This window comes from Diaporthe citri (genome assembly GCF_014595645.1).
Source record: "Diaporthe citri strain NFHF-8-4 chromosome Unknown scaffold_10, whole genome shotgun sequence".
In the NCBI taxonomy this organism is placed as follows: Eukaryota; Fungi; Ascomycota; class Sordariomycetes; order Diaporthales; family Diaporthaceae; genus Diaporthe; species Diaporthe citri.
The window spans coordinates 572253-588395 of record NW_025064855.1 but is presented as its reverse complement, the minus strand read 5'-3'; the positions used below and the strand labels follow the sequence as shown (position 1 = coordinate 588395).

General features: G+C 56.5%; 6 protein-coding genes across 6 annotated transcripts; 4 read left to right on the top strand and 2 right to left on the bottom strand.

Annotated features, from left to right (window-relative positions):
• Positions 1–994: 994 nt before the first annotated feature.
• INS49_003387 (uncharacterized protein) lies at positions 995–5849 on the top strand (the record flags this gene model as incomplete). The annotated part of the gene is made up of 8 exons (XM_043164181.1): positions 995–1037; positions 1102–1205; positions 1269–1330; positions 1821–1833; positions 2633–2742; positions 2964–2987; positions 3379–5178; positions 5261–5849. 8 exons carry the CDS (start codon positions 995–997, stop codon positions 5847–5849), a joined length of 2745 nt encoding a protein of 914 aa, XP_043018946.1.
• Positions 5850–6252: 403 nt separating this feature from the next.
• Positions 6253–6869, bottom strand: INS49_003386 (uncharacterized protein; the record flags this gene model as incomplete). Its single annotated transcript, XM_043164180.1, has 2 exons — positions 6253–6780; positions 6861–6869. The coding sequence occupies 2 exons, from the start codon at positions 6867–6869 to the stop codon at positions 6253–6255; spliced, it is 537 nt and encodes a 178-aa protein (XP_043018945.1).
• Positions 6870–7400: 531 nt separating this feature from the next.
• On the top strand, positions 7401–8528 carry INS49_003385 (uncharacterized protein; the record flags this gene model as incomplete). The annotated part of the gene is made up of 2 exons (XM_043164179.1): positions 7401–7653; positions 7711–8528. The coding sequence occupies 2 exons, from the start codon at positions 7401–7403 to the stop codon at positions 8526–8528; spliced, it is 1071 nt and encodes a 356-aa protein (XP_043018944.1).
• Positions 8529–9784: 1256 nt separating this feature from the next.
• On the top strand, positions 9785–11072 carry INS49_003384 (uncharacterized protein; the record flags this gene model as incomplete). The annotated part of the gene is made up of 3 exons (XM_043164178.1): positions 9785–10651; positions 10725–11001; positions 11065–11072. The coding sequence occupies 3 exons, from the start codon at positions 9785–9787 to the stop codon at positions 11070–11072; spliced, it is 1152 nt and encodes a 383-aa protein (XP_043018943.1).
• Positions 11073–11914: 842 nt separating this feature from the next.
• On the top strand, positions 11915–12203 carry INS49_003383 (uncharacterized protein; the record flags this gene model as incomplete). The annotated part of the gene is made up of 2 exons (XM_043164177.1): positions 11915–12088; positions 12171–12203. The coding sequence occupies 2 exons, from the start codon at positions 11915–11917 to the stop codon at positions 12201–12203; spliced, it is 207 nt and encodes a 68-aa protein (XP_043018942.1).
• Positions 12204–12622: 419 nt separating this feature from the next.
• On the bottom strand, positions 12623–15953 carry INS49_003382 (uncharacterized protein; the record flags this gene model as incomplete). Its single annotated transcript, XM_043164176.1, has 4 exons — positions 12623–14782; positions 15176–15245; positions 15331–15662; positions 15726–15953. The coding sequence occupies 4 exons, from the start codon at positions 15951–15953 to the stop codon at positions 12623–12625; spliced, it is 2790 nt and encodes a 929-aa protein (XP_043018941.1).
• Positions 15954–16143: the final 190 nt, after the last annotated feature.

Sequence of the window (16143 nt, the reverse complement as noted above, 5' to 3'; positions counted from 1 at the left end):
ATACCCGTATATTGTTGGCAGGGCCGTCCATAGCACTCCATCGGCCGCTGACAGTAATCCCCAGGAACAGCCGAGGTCATACTTCTTCTTGCCTCCAGTTGGTGCTGCCATCCTCCACCTTCGTCGCAGTCACACTCAGCCTCTTGTGCGTCTGCCGCAGGGTGATTATGTGGAGAGTATGGATACCAGTATTCTGGAAATCATCGGCTCATTATGTACATCAGCAGGCGTCGGCTTGGTCGCTCTTGAACTGAATGCGCCGAGAAGATAGCATCTGGCTGTCAAAACGTAGAAACGGCAGGCAGCTTGGACTAGTTGTTTATCGTCGTCAGGTCAAGGTTAACAGAGTAGGCGTGCCGGGTCTGCTAACGTCTCATTCTTGGAATTCGCGGGCTGCTTATGTTTGTGTCTTGACGTTGAGTATCCCCGAGTTCAAACCGTCTTGAGCATTACTCGCACCGCTATGAGACCTTACAGGCATCTCATGTTCATCGAAGGGCGGGAGCCTCATTCATGTTAATGCATGCGGACGATTGCGCCGAGCGTCACTACCCAATCACTGCTTTCGCTCACCAGCACCTCCTGGGTGATAGAGGCCGGCATGGTCACTAAAACTGCGTGACGGAGCTGGCCAGCTACCTAGGTAGATAGAGCGGACCAGTCGAGATGCCTACTTGACGGTGACGTCCATTCGAACTCAACATTCTGGTCGCTTTAGTCACTGGCTAATCACATTTCATGCAGTGACCACAACCGGATGTTTTTAGATGTAAGTGACTGACAGATTTCGTGACTTGTCCAAGTGTCGACTCACTGCCAACCAGACCAGGTATAAAAGACATGCCTTTGGACGAGGCTGGAGGACAACCAGACAGACTTTCCATCAACCAACCAATCAATCAATCCGGAAGACCAATTTCACAGAATCATTTACAGAATCACTTACAGAAGCATACTGCATCATCTCAGCCTATTCCACTCTCTGACGGCTATCATGGCATTCCAAAAGGAGGACAACGTCATGGTGGATTACTGGGGTATGATGTTCCATTTGTCAGGCACTCCAGGTCTGGTTCTGAATCTGTGCTAACCCAATGAAAGGCACCAAGTACGTGGGTATTGTCCAGAGCGTTGACGTGGATGATGCCGGCAAGCCCACTAAGTATTACGTGGACTTTAAGGTGTACTGGGGGAAGAATGAACAGGTTCGTTCACGGAAGACAGACATAGGCTCGAGGATTGGAACTGACAGCTAACCTACCATACAGGGCAAGGACTCATGGGTCTCTGCGAAGAAGGACAAACCGGCGGAATGCTTCCCATATCAGGTGTCAGCGAACACGAAAGCTTCACACACAGGCTTTGTCCCATCATCCTAGACACTCCTGAGGCCGTGTTGGCGTGCTGAATGCCGGTGAGGGCACTGGCACTGAAGGCGGGATGCCGAACATAGGCATGAGCAAATTTTGGACCTGAGCAAATTTTGGCATGGAAGTCATCAGCAGCGATTTAGACAAAAGTTTTTGATGACTTTTTCAGATTATGAATGTTCTTAAAGCCGGGTTGTAATCTTCTAAACTCCATAATGTGATGTGGTCTTTAAAAGCTGAATGAGAAAGACATGTTCCCATGTTGAATCGACTACTTGCATTTCCTCCATGCTGCAGGAGGATGAGCGTAGATCAAGGGACCCTGGAGCAGTACCTGCCAAAGTTGAGAAGGGTTCAGCGGACTGGGAAATTTTGAATTTGATAAAAATAATGGCTTTTTGCGCTCAACTAACAATGTCCATCCCGTTTTCAAAATGCTAGGACGTCTAGGAAGGAGATCGAGGTGAGCTGAGCTGAAGAAGTTCGTGTTAGCCAGAACTGTCTGCTTCCATGACTAAGCATTGAAAACGGTTTATTGGAATCGGGTCCAGCGCAATGACCTTGAGAATTTAAAACCCGTCATCATATAAACGGTAAGGTACTTAACTGGGTACTAGGAAGGTTGTTAGCTTACACAATGCTCAAGCCATTCACTACAGAGCAGGCACATGAAAGTATCCCAATATGCAACTGGTCAAGTTAAAATGTGGGTTTCTGGTAACCTTACTCCACTACCGCTTCTGCCGTCTATACCAGGAGCACACAAAGTTACACGACGTTCACAGGGGCTCTACGGAATATTTTCCTGCAACCAAACTAAGTGTCTTATTGGAAAACCTTGAAAGGGCCTCCTATAATCTATGTTACCAATTAAATTACAATAATGTTGTACTATGTAGTTCCTTGTTGTTCTTGGTAGATTCTCCACTTGTCCTCATTCACTCAACACAGACTAGACCACCAAGCCCCTCTCGGCCCCGCGCGCGCGCTGCGGTGCCTCCGGCTGCCCGCGGGTGCCGAGACCCTGTGCCCGGACCCTGAGATGCGCACCCTTCAGCGATGGCCGTTGGGGAGATGAATGAACCGTGGCCGTGCAAACAAGCTCATGAAAGCGCCGATTCAAGCATTGAATCTTAAATGTTCCATCCGTCTCGGCCCTTTCTGCTCCTCTGGTGTCCTTTCCGATAAAACCCAACTTTCATCACCTCCCGTATGAGCCAGCGCAGTGACGTGCAGCATGGGCACCGGTAGCACCCCCTCAGATCACGGCCGGGGCGACTCAGGGGCACCGGCCGGCGGAGGAGGAGGAGGAGGAGGGCTGGGACTCGGAGGAGGACCTTCGGACCCGGCCAATGCGGCTATTAGTCGAGCAGTACGTATGATGATGGATCATGTGCATCGATTGCCAATGGGAGTTTTGATTTGGGAATTGTCACATATATATACACACCCGCCCAAGTCTCCTTTTGCCCAGACTCTCTTTCCTCGCTTCATGAAATCCTCGGGAGTCCGAGGACCCCCTTGGATATCCACCGGTATACCACCTCAGACGAACCAGACCAACCCCCTTGCTGACGGGTGATCCTCTCACAGTGTGACCAGTGCCGGATACGGAAAGTAAGTACACCACCACGCTGCAGATGATGTGCATGGCCTCCTCGTCCGCGGACGCCCTTTGGTCGCGGCCAGACCCAGGGCGGCGGGACCCAACATGCAGCCAACGCGGTTATGAAGTGGGACTGACGAGACGGCCCGCCAGATACGGTGCGACAAAGAATCGCCATGCTCGAACTGTCGCATAGCGAACCGGGTTTGCAGCTCAACTGGCGCGGGACAGAAGCCCCGGGAGGCCAGGCAGAGGGTCTTGATATCTACGCAATAGTCCGTCTCTCTCGTCATCATCCCTTGTCACCAAATCCACCCCCAGCCATATTCCTCACCTCATCCCGGGCCAGGTCATTCGTAGCGAAGACCTTCATGACACCCACCATGGCTGACCACAGACCAGTGAGCGCAAGATCGACCAGATAGAGCAGCGCCTCGGCTCGATAGAAAAGATCCTCCGCGAGCTGAGCAACAACAGCAACTTCCGCCGGGGGTCCGACCTCCCCCTCCACGAGGGACCCCCACAAGCGTCCTCGTCGTCGTCCAACGCGATGGACACCGGCGGCGGGGCGCGGAGGGATGACCGCAGGGCAACAGGCGGCGGCAACGACTCCCCGCTGACAGCGACGGCGGCCCACCACCACCAGCAGCAGCACGACGAGATGGATGACATCTCGGGCGACGACCGCGGGGACGAGGCCGACGACGACAGCAGCACGCCGGGGGCCAGCGCCAACGAGCTCGACTCGTCCGCCTTCGAGGGCAATTCGTCGCTGACGGCGCACACCGTCTTCGCGTCCGAGTTCCTCGAGCACGCGGTCGAGCGCACCTCGCTGCGCGACCTCAACCCCAGCATGGCCGCCGCGCTGACCTCGCTCAAGCAGATCGTCGGGCTGAGCCAGAAGCAGCAGGGGAGCGGGGGCGGGGGCGGCAGTGGGCCACAGGGGCGGCGCGGCTCGTCAGGGGCGTCCAACAGCGGCGCCGGGGGTGGTGGGAGCAGCAACGACGTGCGGTTCGCGCACCAGCGGGCCCTGCCGCGCGGGGGGTTCCGCGAGTTGCCGATGCCGCCGGTGCAGGCGGTGATCCCCGTGCTGCGGGAGGTGAAGGAGACGCCCCCCGGTACGTTCACGCTGATCAGCGTGTGCTGCTTCATGGCGGTGGAGAACTTTGCCGAGGCGTGCCGGCGCGTGTACTTTGCGCTCGAGGACTTCAGCCACGCCAACTTCATCATCGTCAACATGGGGCTGTACTACCTGTTCCAGGAGAAGGCGGTGGTTGCGGGCGAGAGCGGGGACAGCGCGGGGCAGGAACGGTATACGGGGTACTACCGCCTGTGCCGCGACAACCTCGAGACGGGGCTGGCCAACCTGCGCTTCTTCCTCGGCGCCAGCATGGAGAACATCGAGGCCCTGCTGCTGGGCGCCAGCTACGCCATCGAGGTCAGCCGCCCCAGCCTCGCCTGGCAGCTCAACACCACCGCCGCCCAGCTGTGCCAGGACCTGGGATACCACCGTGTGACAGGCGGCACCGTCGAGGTGAACAGCAGGGGCGGCGGCGGCGGCGGCGGCGCGAGCATCGTGCACGACAACGGCAGCAGCAGCGTGCTCAGCGACAAGAAGGCGATCCTCTTCTGGTTCAGCTACATGCTGGACCGCGGGCTCGCGCTCCGGCTCGGGCGAGCCCCGACGATCCAGGACTTCGACGTGACGCTGCCGCGGGTGATCGGGCAGGTCAACGCGCCCGACATGTGGAAGGAGGTGCTGCGGCTGTGGATCGCGCATGCAGACATCCAGGGCCAGATCTACGAGCGGCTGTACTCGCCCTCCAGCCTGGGCCACCCGGTGGGCCAGCGCGTCGACACGGCGCGGCGGCTCGCGGGCCGGCTCAAGGTGATCGCCGAGCAGGCGCTGCTGATCCGGAGCAGCGAGATGGGCAAGCTCAAGGTGGGCGGCGCCGAGGGCGGCAGCTGGGCCGATGCGAGGAAGGCCACCGTCATGGAGATGGTCATGAAGAGCGACCAGGTCTCGTTCCTCAGCAGCCTGACGCTGGTATATCGGGCCATCCCTGCCGGCGTGGGCGGGCACGGTTTCTCGACCTTCACGCCCGAGTGCATCGAGACGGCGAGGCTGGCCATGCAGACGCACGAGGAGTGCATGAAGCTGATGGGGAGCAACCTGTGGGTGGCGGCTTCGTACATACACTGGTGAGTGGGCGCCCATGACATGCTTGAGTTTACATTTCTCTTCTTTTCTGTTGGCGTTGCTGACTTCCCCGTTTCCGTCCAGGACAATCCTCTACGCGCCCTTCGTCCCCTTCATCGTCATCTTCTGCCACATCATCGAGACCTCCAACATGGCAGACCTGCAGCGCCTACGTGACTTCATCGCGTCGCTCCAGCCGACGTGCGCCGTGTCCGAGGGCGTCGACAAGCTGCACCGCCTCTTCTCGGTGCTGCAGAACGTCGCCACGCTGTATGTCGAGGCCAAGACAAAGGCCAACTCGTCCGAGCCCCAGGACACCGACATGGCCCCGATTGGCAACGAGTTCGACGTCTACCTGTCCGCGCTGGGCTTCATGCCCGTCGACGGCGACCTGTCGGCCGCGCAGGCCCAAGCGCAGGTCCACCAGGCACAAGTTCACCAGGCCCACGCCGCCGCCGCCGCAGCTGCTGCTGCTGCAGCTGCTGCGAGTGGCGCATTACCGACTTCACCCGTGACTGCTGGGGCGCCGTTTGGTGCGTCGCCAGTAAACCATGCGGTGGCTATGAACCAGACGAGCCAGCTGGGCGATTGGTTCTCGGGGAATCGGTATATGATGGGCCTGCTGGAGGAGGATCTGTCGCAGTTCCAGCCAAATTATTTTCCGAATCCGTAGGAATACTCGAGGAATACAATTTTCCTGGTAGGGTGGGTTCCATCATAGCGTGATGCCAACCATCACTTTCCCATGGCCCGACAGGACTTCTTGAAGTCTGTAGTCGTGTATCACTCCCTAGAATGGCATATGCATTCGCCCATCGCTCCGTAGCATCGTTTTCCCCTTCCAAGTCGTCCACATCGGAAATTCCCACTTCGTCAGCTGTAGTGTCGGAGGGCGTGCTTCTGGTCGGCCTCCTTTCTGGACACAACGTGCTGCCTACTCATTCCCCCCCCCCCGCCCAACCCTCGAGGTGTACCCGACCAGTTCGTCGACGATGTCTATCCATCAGACATTGGTCAATAGTCGTATGCTCAATATCGGAACCGTACTTTCGGTTGGTCCTCCCATACTCGGCATCTCAGTCGGTAGGAAAGTTCGGGTCGTACATCTCGTATCCCTCGTCCTCGGTATCACTCTCAGCATCACCGCTACCACCTCCACCGCCGGCGCGCTGCAACTCCAAGCTCTTGACCTTGACATCCACAGCCTCATCCTCGGCCTTGACCTCCTTCTCAGCCTCGCCGTCCCCACCCGCAGGCGCAAAGGCACTCTTGAACCCCGACTTCTTGAACCCGCCCTTCTTGAACCCGCCGCCGCCTCCACCTCCTCCGCTGGCGGCCTGGGGCTTCTCCCCACCACCGCCGAGCTGGATGCTGATGACGCCGTTCTCCCTGGCCTCGGCCTTGCGCGCGCGGGCGGCGGCGGCGGGGTCGCGGGTCATGGCGCGCATCTCTTTGAGGCGCACCTTGTGCGAGTGGTCGTAGGACGACAGGTGGGCCTCGTACTCGTTGTGGCGGCTGTAGCCCTTCTGGCAGAGCTGGCAGTAGAAGGACTGCAGGGCCTCGCGGGCGGCGGCGGTGGCTGCCGGCGGGAGTGTCTGGTGTCGCTGTTGTTGGGTTTGGGCGGTCAGCTTATGGATTTTAAGGGGGCCAAGGGAGATACAGGTGTCGAGTTGGGTGGTCTCACTGGGGGCATTTTGACTGCTTGCTGCTGTCAGCAGCTATCCACGGGCAGGAAGTTTGCTGATCGTGTCGTTAGAGGTGTCAAATGTGGTGGGCTTTCGAGACCGATGCACGGAAGGGAGAGACGCGATGCAGTCATGGTGGAGCTCTGCCGGCCGAATGGTTGAATGCTGGGACCCTGCAAGGAAGCGGGTCAGGGTTCTGTCGCGTGTGTAATTCTAGCATCCTCACAGGGCAATGCGGCATGAGCTTGGCGGGCCACAGTGGGTCCCAAGACCTGGGCGTGGATGGACCCCAGTGTCAACGTCAGAGAGGTACAGGGGTGGGGGGGCGAACAATAGGCTCTAAAGCCTCGGTCAACTTTCTCAACAGTTCTGGGCCAGATCTGTTACGTAGACTACATGGTCTGCTAACTGATGGAACAACTTTTCTCTCCTGTCCAATGCCACCACAACTGAACCCCATGATACCCTCATAACCACACGCTACGCGTCTACCAGCAGAGCAGAGAAGGAGTGGCACCCAGGCCGGGAGCACATCCAGCATGGACTCCAGGTCTCTGAGGGCGACCGCCTCGCAGGAGACGCTGATCTCGCTGCTGCAACTCGAGCCACAGCCGATGCCAGACACCGATAAGGACCTGCCACCGCTGCCCGAGGAGTCTAGCGATGGCACAAGGACAGAGGCAGACACGGAAAAGGACACTGCAAGATCGATAGGATCTCGCGACGGGCCAGGCCATGCCCGCACCTCGTCTCTTGGCCTGAGTGGCAGTGGCCACGGCTCCATATACTATCGTGAGTGTCTTGTCTCTTTGACGCCACACTGCGTCGACTAACGTGGCAATTCTTTAGTGACGCGCATACAACGGTACTCGACCTACGCCCTCTCCATATTTACCGGGTTGCACATCGCAAACACCTCCATAATACCCCTCGTCACCCGCTCCGTGCCCGCCTCCGAGGGCTATCTCCTACTCGCTCGCGAGATCTACCAGACCCCCATGACGGAGCCCCTCTTCGTTGCCCTGCCTATAGCCGCTCACATCGCCTCGGGCATTGCCCTGCGCCTGGTGCGCCGCTCGCAGAACCTCAAGCGCTACGGCGGCGCCACCCCGGCCGTCCTGCCTACCAGGTCGTCCACGGGGCGCTCTTTCTCCTCGTCCTCGGATGGTGGCTCGAGGTCCGCCTGGCCGCAGCTGACCTGGGTCTCGGCGTCTGGGTACGGCTTCGCGGCGTTCTTGTCGGCGCACGTCGCCATCAACCGCCTGCTGCCACTACACGTCGAGGGCGACAGCTCCAACATCGGCCTGGCGTACGTGGCGCACGGCTTCGCGTCCCACCCGACCGTCTCGTATGTCGCCTATGTTGGGTTGCTGGGCCTCGGCTGTGGGCACATGGTCTGGGGCTGGGCCAAGTGGATCGGGCTCGCGCAGATGGCGGGCTGGGCGGCCGACATCAAGACCGTGGGCACCACGCGCGATAGGAACGAGGACGTGCGCCGCAGGAAGCGCAGGAGGAGAATATGGCTGTGGGTCAACGGCACCGCGGTTGCTGCCACTGCCGTCTGGGCGGCAGGCGGGTTGGGCATTGTTGCCAGGGGAGGTCCGGCGCACGGTTGGGTCGTCAAGGTGTACGATGAGCTGTTTGCCGCGGTTGGGCTCGGGCATTAGTCGCATGAGTGAGTAGTGCCAGGCGCTTGCCTGGCTCTGGATACAGCTGCATTACAAGCGTATATACCATACTTAGACAGAAACTATGTCAAATGAACACTATCACACCAGGGCCGCGGCAGTCGCTCCGCTGCCGTCCACTGCATGTGCCATGTCATGTGCTTCAGACGAGGCCGGCAGGCTTGAACATGCGTCTGCTGTTCGCTAGCCGATTCAGCCATGGTGGCAATGACAGAAGATATCAACTCGATTCTGTCTCTGTCGCCTTAGAACTAATTCAATGCGCCAATGGCAGCAAAGCCTCGAACGAGATGCATATGAGACATGCGGTTGCATGAGTCATCCCTCATCATGACGGAGACAGCATGCACTGCAGGACACACATTCTCTACTTGGAGTGGTGTATTGAGCGAGTGCCCAACCAACCGCCAGCCAGCACGCATCCTGCCTGACGACAAGACGGCCACTGCGGCCACGGCGCCTCTCGCCAACTCGACCCTGCCCAGTCGGCAGACCGTGTTCACCCCAGCCAATGTAACCACGCCTACAGCCCGTGGTGGGTAGCGCGCCGAGCCCTCGGATCGACGAAACGGCGGGATCGTCCCCTCTTTGTCTCGCTGTCTCGACGCTCGAGCTGACGGGATCGGCAGCTACCCCCTCTTGGCTGATGGGCTACTGGTCGTACAGCGGGACCCAGCGTCAGCGGTTTGTGGGCGTTGGAGTCGCACTGCGCCAGCCGGCTGGGTTCGCCTCTGCAGGCTGTCGGCAGCTGGGTCGGCTGGGGGCGCCCATTTTTGGGGGAGGACGGCTCGGGGATGACCGCAATGATCACCGGTTTGCATCCCTCCCGGGCTCGATTCGGTATGGTTTGTCGAGTTGGGCTGTGAGGGATGGATGGGCTGGCTGCTGACTGCATTTGTGGCCTTGCTGCTGATATAAGTTTTCACTCCTGTTTCAACCTCACATCTTCCCGTCTTTGAGCCTGTCCCCCTTCCCCTAACCTGGCATCAACCACGCTCCGACGCGGCAAGCAAGGCCATCGTGATTGATTTCAGCCGAACAAGACAATGAGCACCTTCGCCCTGCGTACACACGCGCTCCGCAGCTGTGCTCCCGACGTCCGGTGACCAGAGCGCGTCGAGTCTCACCGTCTCACAGCGCGTCACCACCCCCTTCGCCACCCCCTGACCCAACAACAGATACCACGCAAACAAAGCCTACCGACCTAACTGGTCAACACCAGGCGCCGCCCCAACATGTCTCCGATGTCCCCCAGCAACCTGGCCGTCTTCGCACGAGCTAGCAGCGGCGACGACGCCCTCCCGGACTCGCCCCCAGACTCATCCAACTGGCTCACCCCAGGCGCGGGCCTGACCCCAGACTCAGGCGACCAGGCGCCGTCACTACGGGTCTTCGTCATCACGGTCGGCGTGCTGGCGACCTACAACGCGGCCGAGATAGCGTGCATGACGCTGTTGACGTTCAAGCACTACCGCGGGCTGTACTTCTACTCGGTCCTCATCTCGGCCCTCGCCATAATCCCCTACACCATCGGCTTCGCCCTCGACCTCCTGGACGTGACGGACGGCCGCTCTCGGTACGCCGCCATCACGCTCATCACGGTGGGCTGGTGGCCCATGGTGTCGGGCCAGGCGCTGGTGCTGTGGTCGAGGCTGCACCTGATCGTGCCCAAGGGCCCGCGGGGTGAGCGCATCGTGCGCTGGACGGGGTGGATGATCGCCGTCGACGCGGTGGTGTTCCACCTGCCGACCACGGTGTTCACGTACGGGTCGTCGGTGCACGGCCCTTCGGTGGGCGCGTTTGCTAAGGGGTATGATGTTATGGAGAAGATACAGATGACCGGGTTTTTCTGCCAGGAGGTTGTGCTGTCTTCTATCTATGTCGTGGAGACGTTCCGTATATTGCGTACGAGCCTGCAGCCTGATACGCGGACTACGATGCGGCAGTTGTTGGCTATTAATGCGGTGATTATCGCGATGGACTTGGGACTTCTGGGGCTCGAGGCGGCGAGCTATTATATCCTCGAGACGATGCTCAAGGGCGTCGTGTATTCCATCAAGCTCAAGCTCGAGTTCGCCATCCTCGGCAAGCTGGTCAGCTTCGTCGGTGGAGGCCAGCGCCCCGGCGGAGGTGGTGAACCATCATATCGGCGGCGGCGAGTTCGACCCACGCAAGTACTCGGTCGGCTTCGTGTCAACCACCACGGCCCCGGCCTGCCGTAAGCGCCGCGACCGCCGCGAGGAGGAGGACGACGTCATGCTGGGGAACATGGACCACATCAGCGAGTTTGTCGACCTCGACAGGGTCGCGGGCGACGTCACGCGCCCGTCGAGAAGTACGGACTCTGGCACCCGGAGCAGGGGCGGGAGTGCCGTGATGGGCGACGACGAGTATGACTTTGCGAGGTTTGAGTATGTCGAAGACGTTACGACGTTGCGGGATAGCCTTGTGGGTGAGATGAAACGGCCTGGGGGGGATGTTTTGCAGTATCCAAGGGTGGCTTCTTTATGATGAGGGATGTAGGATATAAAATACTGGAGAACTTGGGATACAAATCGAACATCATGTATTACCAATTTGTAGGACTTTATTGTTTGTATATATACGTATAGATGTCACGAAGCATCATTCTGCACAATGTCCCAATCGTCATCAATGCCGCGTCTGCCACCCCTACCTGGCGGCCCAAATCCCAATTACTTATGTAGTGCTTATTTGCTTTCTCAATCCTCAACATTTAACGATTTAACGAGTCTGGTACGTCCAACCGTAGTAACTCGTTGAACTTGTGCAAGACTGAGCGAATGTAAAGCATGCTGAGGCAGCAACATCGATATCCAATTAGATAACTTGCTGACAGCGAAGATATCACAGTTGAAGCAATTAAAAATGTGGGTAAATGGTCCCGCTTTTGCCATTTCCCCCTCAACTTGATTGCCGTAGGCTCGTGCCCAAAGAGGTCACAGTTTGGGAACAAATGCAGGTAATTGATATCAACTATACCAGACCTTTTCAAGATTTTCAGGGCTCTGAAAGCTAGAGGCCAAACGGGAACTTTCAAAGCTCACTGTTTCTATCAAACAGGGATATGTGAATGCCCGCAGTGAATGGATTCAGTCACTGTGCCTTTGGGTCACTTGTTACCCCTCCAGTTACAACGGACTCCACTTCAACTTGCAGACTGCCGCCATTTTTGAGTTTTCTTTTGATTCTTCTTTCTTAGATCCTTCTATCCCACAATCGTCCAGGTCTCACGCAAAGACAAGCGCAAACAAATCTGCCCAAATACCAAATTCCATTCGGCTATATCACCAGTCATCAGAACAAGCTCCCTCACTTCACCTATCCCGAGACGGTTACGCAAAATGCAGCTCAACGTCATCAAGATCTCCCTCTTCATTGCTGTCGGCATGGCTAACCTCGCCCTTGCGGGTACCGAGAACGCCGGCTATCGCTGCTGCACGAAGGCGGACAGCGATGCGGAGTGGTGCACCACCGAGTGTATCGAGGGAATTGCCTTCTGCGACCGCTGCAAGGACGTAAGTTCATCCCTCAGTAACACGCCACGACTCGTCTTTAGTTGCTCATTTTGACCGAGACTGACCGTGTCTCTTTCCCCAGCACCCGCCCTACGAGGTGTGCTGCCCCATCTAGATGGTCTGAGGAGCATGGATCTGTTCTCTGCTGGACGCCACAAGGGGGAGCATATCAGGTGATTTTCTTGGAAGCGAATCCCAGTGAACCCGCACCACTCAAAGCTGCATTCGGCAGTTTAAAGTCACAAGAAGAGGACGAGGGACACCAAGGCAGACATGACAACAATGACTAGGAAATAAAAATCAAGGTCCCTAACGAATACTCATCTGTGATGGTATGACGTGTAAATTCCCACAGTCTTCTTAATCAAACAGTAACATGCACATGTCTCAAACAGCTCCTGATGAGAAATGGGACCAGATGAAAGCGAAGTACGGACTGTGAAGCTGCATTCTCCCTGTTTCCACGCAATACACTATGATACTACCATTCGTGGCCACTTGCATTCGTCATGCGACAAAAGCGGTCGTTAGTGCTCAGGGTGCTGACCTTTCCCGTCCGGCGCCGTACTCGAGGAGGATCTGTACGATCTCTTCGTGGCCTCTAAGTGACGCCCTGTCTAAAGCATTTGAGTTACTGAAATTTTGGCTCCGAGCGTCCACATCTGCTCCGTTCTCGAGAAGCATCCGCACAATCTGTTCGTGGCCCTTGAAGGAAGCGAGTACCAGAGCCTTGTCGTGCTCTCCAGCATTCACATCGGCGCCCTTCTCAAGCAGCATCTGCGAAACCTTTCCGTGGCCGCGAAATGAAGCAGCGTTTAGGGCTGTTCCATAGCGTCCTCCATCTGCATTTATATCGGCCCCATTTTCGAGCAGCAAGCGCACAATTTGTTCGTTGCCGGCATATGAAGCCGCTTGCAAAGCGTTGCCATAATATCCGCATCGTGCGTTCACATCTGCCCCGCATTCTAGAAGCAACCGTACAACCTGTTCGCTGCGGTTACACGAAGCCACTTGCAAGGCGTTGCCGAGACCTCCGCACTGTACATTTATATCGGCTCCATAATCAAGAAGGACACGTATGACTTGTTCGTTGGCCTCCAAGGAAGCCACACGCAGAGCATGGCCATATTCGCCGCACACGGCATTTATATTTGCACCGTTGTCGAGTAGGAGGCGTACGACAGCCTCATGCCCTTCGTAGGCGGCCCACCAAAGCGGTGTCCGGTTCTCATCGTCGCTTGCGTCGATCTTATTTTCAAGTAGTTCTTTGCTCTGCAGAATCCCCAGTAATGGCCCCATCAACTGATACCGTGATGCTACATGCAGCAAGGTGGTTCCATTTTGCCAGTCCCAGTCCTCCGCCATCGACCAATGAAATTTGGACCATCGTTGCACAACCTGTTCTGATGGCCAGCCAAAATAGCGCAGGAGATCGGTTTGAGGGCCTTTCTCTTCGCTCTGCTGTACGTGTGCTGTCCAATGTATTACAGCATAACGCAACAAGGGAAAGTCATCTTCCCATGTTGGGCTTTCAGGATGGAGTCTTGACTGGATGATCTCCTCTGCTGAGAAATAGCGTATGCAGGTTTTAGACAGCTGGTTATGCGCGGTGCATTTCAGATCTGCCTCGTTGGCCTCGCTCCCGGCCGGACTTTGACTTCTGTGCAGGATCACCAAGCCTTCTTTCATGAAGAAGTCTTTGACTGACTGATGGATGAATTGTACAACGTGAGATGACGGTACGGCCTCGGCAAGGCCGCAGCTGAGAGCCTTTAGCCTTTTCTCCATCATGTCGCAGCTGGTCGCGAAATCCTCCGTGTCCTCGTAGTGCTGGAGGGAGACAGGTTCGTCTGAGTAGTGGGGATCGACGATCATGGCCCATCGCAATTCGTTTAATGTTAAAGGTTCCATGGCAAAGCAGATCCATTCGATCAGTTTGAGCGTGCCTGGCTCAGCCGCCACTTTCCTCGCGAGGCCTCTATACAGATCATCCAGCGCTTGAGGAGTGTTTTCGATTTCTCGTTTGATCTTTTTCCAATTCTCCCCTCTACGCTCAAGGCGGAGGACGCGTGGTACGATGAGACGTGCCCAAATGAAGACACCTGAAGAGCGATCCGTAATGTCCATCCATATGGTGGCCAGGGTCTCGTTATTTGACCAAGCGGACAATTGGGTCTGTACGTATGTTGAAATGTCGTCCTTGTTTTCCTCCTCGAGACGAATTTCGACCATTCCCCCGGGCAAGCTCAGAGGCGGGTAGTGACGGCAAGTGTAGCAAATGTGGAACTGCGCCTGGGGCGGACTCGTTTGAATCCAGGAGTTGAAGCTCTTGATGAGCTCGTTCGCATCATCTTCGCCATATTCGTCAAGAGCGTCGATGAACAAGCAGACTTGGCGACTCTCGAGAACCTTCCGAAGCGATATCTCAAAGAAGTGCCGTACCTCGCGCCATTTCCAGTCCCACTTCTCACCCACTTCGCCCATCCTCGTCTCCCGATCCTGGAACGTTGTGAGAAGGGTGGCCGGAATGGCGCCAGGGACTTGGCGGAGGAGCTGATGGAGGAGCGATCGGAAAAGGCCAAGTGGCGTCCTCTGGAGGTCTGTACCGCGGTCATGGAAGAAGAAGGAGAGTATGACAACATTCGGCTCGGCCTGTACTCCAGGAGCCTCGCCGCCAACGGGCAAGTCTTCATTCTGCAGAAAAAGAGATCTGTTTGGGATGTTGGATGCCAAGATAGCATCACCGACGGCATAATGTAACAAAGTTGACTTTCCAGAGCCAGGTTTCCCTTTGATGCATAGTATGCCACGATCGTTGTCGGTCCAATCTCTGTACCTCTCGTGCCTCAGTAGCCACTTGCATGTCCCTTCGGAGGCGCGTTCAATATCGTGGAATCGATCTTCCATTTCACGAAAAAAGAGCGATTTCAAGCATTCTCGTGACGGTTCTGGGATTTCGGACAGATTGCGGTCCTGAAGCATTCCTCGAAGCTGGGAATAGTTGATGTCGTTACGCGTGTGTATAAGGATCAGAAGCTGAAGGAAATTTAGTCAAGTCCTAGTCTGCCGAATCGAGGTTGAACTTACCCAGTCCCTGACCTCGGCGTCTGCAGTATCGACGGCCTTCTTGCTCGAGCTAATGGATTGGTCCTCGAGCCTATTGATCGCATGTGCAACTCGCTCTATAAAATAATACGAGATCAGCATTATCGAAGCCGGCATTCACGATCAATCTCGAGGACAGACCTGGTCCGCTCTGACGTAGATATTTATCTAGAGCTATCACGTAGAGTAAGAGAGCCTTGTAAACATTCGTCAAGAGACGGTCAAACTGTTCTCCGGACTCAGGGCCTCTGAAAATTCGTTCATATTCCGTGTACTTAGCCATGAATCGTGTGATGACCTCAGAACTAGAGAGAACAAATTCGCGAGTATCTTCAGCGTTGGCAGCGAGCTGCAAACCGAAAGACACAACCGACCAACCTAGGGCTGCATAGCCTGACTTGTCAAATGCTACGGCAGCGTCGCCAAGGGATTTGAAAGTCAGGGCTCCTTTGATGATCTTGTCAACTACCTAGAACCCGTCAACTTGTTGGATTCTCTTTTGATTTGAGTTCTGGGACCAGAATGGGCTTACTGGTCTCCAAGTCACCTCTTTGCTTTCCTCTTTGAGCTTCTCCGCTCTGGAAAGAGTTGAGTTGACTTCGTCCGCCAGTGAGTCTGGTCCATGGCCGTTAAGGCATTCGACCTTGGATCTGATCAGGTTATCGAGCTTTTCCCTGTCTCTTGGATCAAGATTGTTCGCTGCTCTTGTCCAAAGGCCCATATGCTTGGCGTCCTCCTTGCTTTGCTCCGCCGGCGGCATGAGAGTGGATTCGATTTGTGCTGGAGGGGCAGGTGGAGCAGTGGCGGTGTTAGTGCTCGCTTCGACGTTTGCCAATAGCTCGTTGGATTGGCTTTTCTCATGATCCCCTCGTGATCCCCTCGGAAAGCGCTTTGGGAGTCTCTCTCTGAAGCTTCCCCGGTTGTCCCTTTTGTTTTCCCTCATTATTCCA